General features: G+C 41.5%; 1 protein-coding gene across 1 annotated transcript; it reads right to left on the bottom strand.

The window, feature by feature from the left end:
• Positions 1-856: 856 nt before the first annotated feature.
• LOC101958359 (olfactory receptor 10D1B) lies at positions 857-1,789 on the bottom strand. The gene has a single exon (XM_005339507.3). The coding sequence runs from the start codon at positions 1,787-1,789 to the stop codon at positions 857-859; it is 933 nt and encodes a 310-aa protein (XP_005339564.2).
• Between the last annotated feature and the right edge of the window lie 419 nt (positions 1,790-2,208).

The following is a 2,208-nucleotide window of genomic DNA, read 5'->3' as shown; positions in this document are numbered from 1 at the left end:
AGTTTCTCATGCCAAGCCTCCTAGAATAAAGATGAAAGGCAGGCCAGGGGGAGGGCATTGAAGCCAAAGCCTCTGAATAAGAAAAGCCTCTAAACCACACTGCCATAGCAACTTGGACTTTGCATTAACCCTTGGCTGAGCCAAGGGATACAAAACCCAATTCAAATTTTCTAATACTGAAAAACAACAGAATCTGTTATCCCTTCATGGACTCTTCCTATATATATTCTCTCTTTTAAAAAAATATTTTATTTATTCTTTTTAGTTATACAGGACAGTAGAATGTATTTTGTCATATTATACATACAACATTCTCTTTTATTTACTATTACAGAAAGAATTTGTAGGTGATAAAACCACTGGTGCACTGATTCATCCATAAGAGACCCAACATTGGTCCTACTCAAAGGTCCTTTCCTTTAGATAACTTCTTGATGTTTCTGGAGTCACAGGATGCCATATGAAATCATATGCATAAAACTCTCCCATTTTTTTTTTTTTGAGCAGCTCCTAGACCATCAGATGAGACATGTGAGGGAATAATAGAACTATCATGCAGTGAAGATGAAGAACTGCTAGAGTATGGAGGATGAAAAGAGAAACAGAGGATGTACAAACAAAATAATAAGAGAGGAAAAGAAAAGAAAGTTTAGGATACTTTGCCAAGTGGGAAGAGCTATTCCTTTCTAAGGAAAAACAGTCCCTATTAGTTATATGACCTTGAGTATTGTCTCTATGTCTCTAGGTCTAGCTTCATCTGTAAAAGGAGGCAGTAATAATAACTGTATTCCACATTGCACAAAAGGAAACACCTGTAGACACTGTTGCCATTAGAATGTTAGTTACTAATCCTCTATTACTTCTCAGGAAGGAAGGCCATTTGCTGTAGCACCTTCCTCAGAGAATATTTTACTTCCTTGTTTCTCAGGCTGTAAATCAAAGGATTCAGCATGGGGGTGACCAAGTTGTTCAGGACCTGAACAGTTGCATTAAGCCAGGGGTTGGGAGTGGGCTGCAGATAGATGAGGACCACTGGCATGAAGGAGAGGAGGATGGCCATGAGGTGGGCACTGCAGGTGGAGAAGGCGCGGCGGCGGCCTTCCGTAGATCGAATTTGAAGAATGGAGCGGACAATGCAGCTGTAGGAGGTGAGGATGAGGAGGAAGCAGCTGAGGGGCATGAGGCCAACACTGATGAACCCCACCATCTCCAGGGCTGAGGTGTCCGCACAAGCCAGCTTCAGCATCACTGGGATGTCACAGAAGTAGTAGTCCACCTCATTGGGACCACAGTAGGGCAGCTGGAAGGTGAGAGTGGTCAGAAAGGTGGCCTGAATGCAGCCAAAAAATGAGGTCCCTGCAGCCAAGATGGCACACACTCTGTGGCTCATGATTATGGTGTAGCGTAGAGGGAAACATATGGCAACAAAGCGGTCGTAGGCCATCACTGTGTACAGAAAACACTCAGTGCAGCCCAGAAAATGGTAGAAGAAGAGCTGGGACACACAGCCTCCATAGGAAATGGCTCTGCTGTTCCCTGACAGGTAGAACAGCATCTTGGGAGAACTCACAGAAGGGAAAAATATGTCAAAAATAGATAGCTTGCACAGGAAGAAGTACATGGGGGTGTGAAGCCGAGTGGAGGAGATAATTGCCAGCAAGATTAGCAGGTTCCCCATGAGGGTGAAGATGTAAAAGGACAAAAACAGGACAAAAAGCATGGTCTCCAGGTCCTCTGTGTGTGGGATGCCCAGCAGGACAAACTCAGTCACGACTGAGAGATTCCTCATCTTTGTCAGAATATTGAATTTCAAAACAGATGACAGTACTTCCAAGTGTACACAGTGGTGTCAAACAAGAAGATCTCTGATGGATGTGTTGGTTTCATGTTTTAACAATCTACCTTCCTTTTTAGGGGAAGATCTACATAAAATATAAAGACAATAAAATCCCTGACTATAATCTAGCACTTTTCATTTTAGCCAATTTGTATTAAAGTCACATAGTCAACATGTCTCACAGATTGTAATTAAAACTTTAGACAAAATAATATAAAATGTTTTCCCAAGAACTCCAAAAAGTAAACAGAAAAAGTCAGACTGAGAATAAGAGAAAAAACATAATAAAGGTTTTTTTTTTGTCCTTCCCTGCTTTACTCCTGTGATTTTGAGTACAAGATGAACTAAAATTATAGAATAGTATTGGATGC

This window comes from Ictidomys tridecemlineatus, chromosome 4 (genome assembly GCF_052094955.1).
Source record: "Ictidomys tridecemlineatus isolate mIctTri1 chromosome 4, mIctTri1.hap1, whole genome shotgun sequence".
In the NCBI taxonomy this organism is placed as follows: domain Eukaryota; kingdom Metazoa; phylum Chordata; class Mammalia; order Rodentia; family Sciuridae; genus Ictidomys; species Ictidomys tridecemlineatus.
The sequence above is the reverse complement of the archived record's forward strand: the minus strand, read 5'-3'. Positions and strand labels throughout refer to the sequence as shown.

Excerpts from the sequence above, each read along its gene's own strand:
- LOC101958359 (XM_005339507.3), bottom strand. The coding sequence starts at position 1,789 with ATGAGGAATCTCTCAGTCGTGACTGAGTTTGTCCTGCTGGGCATCCCA.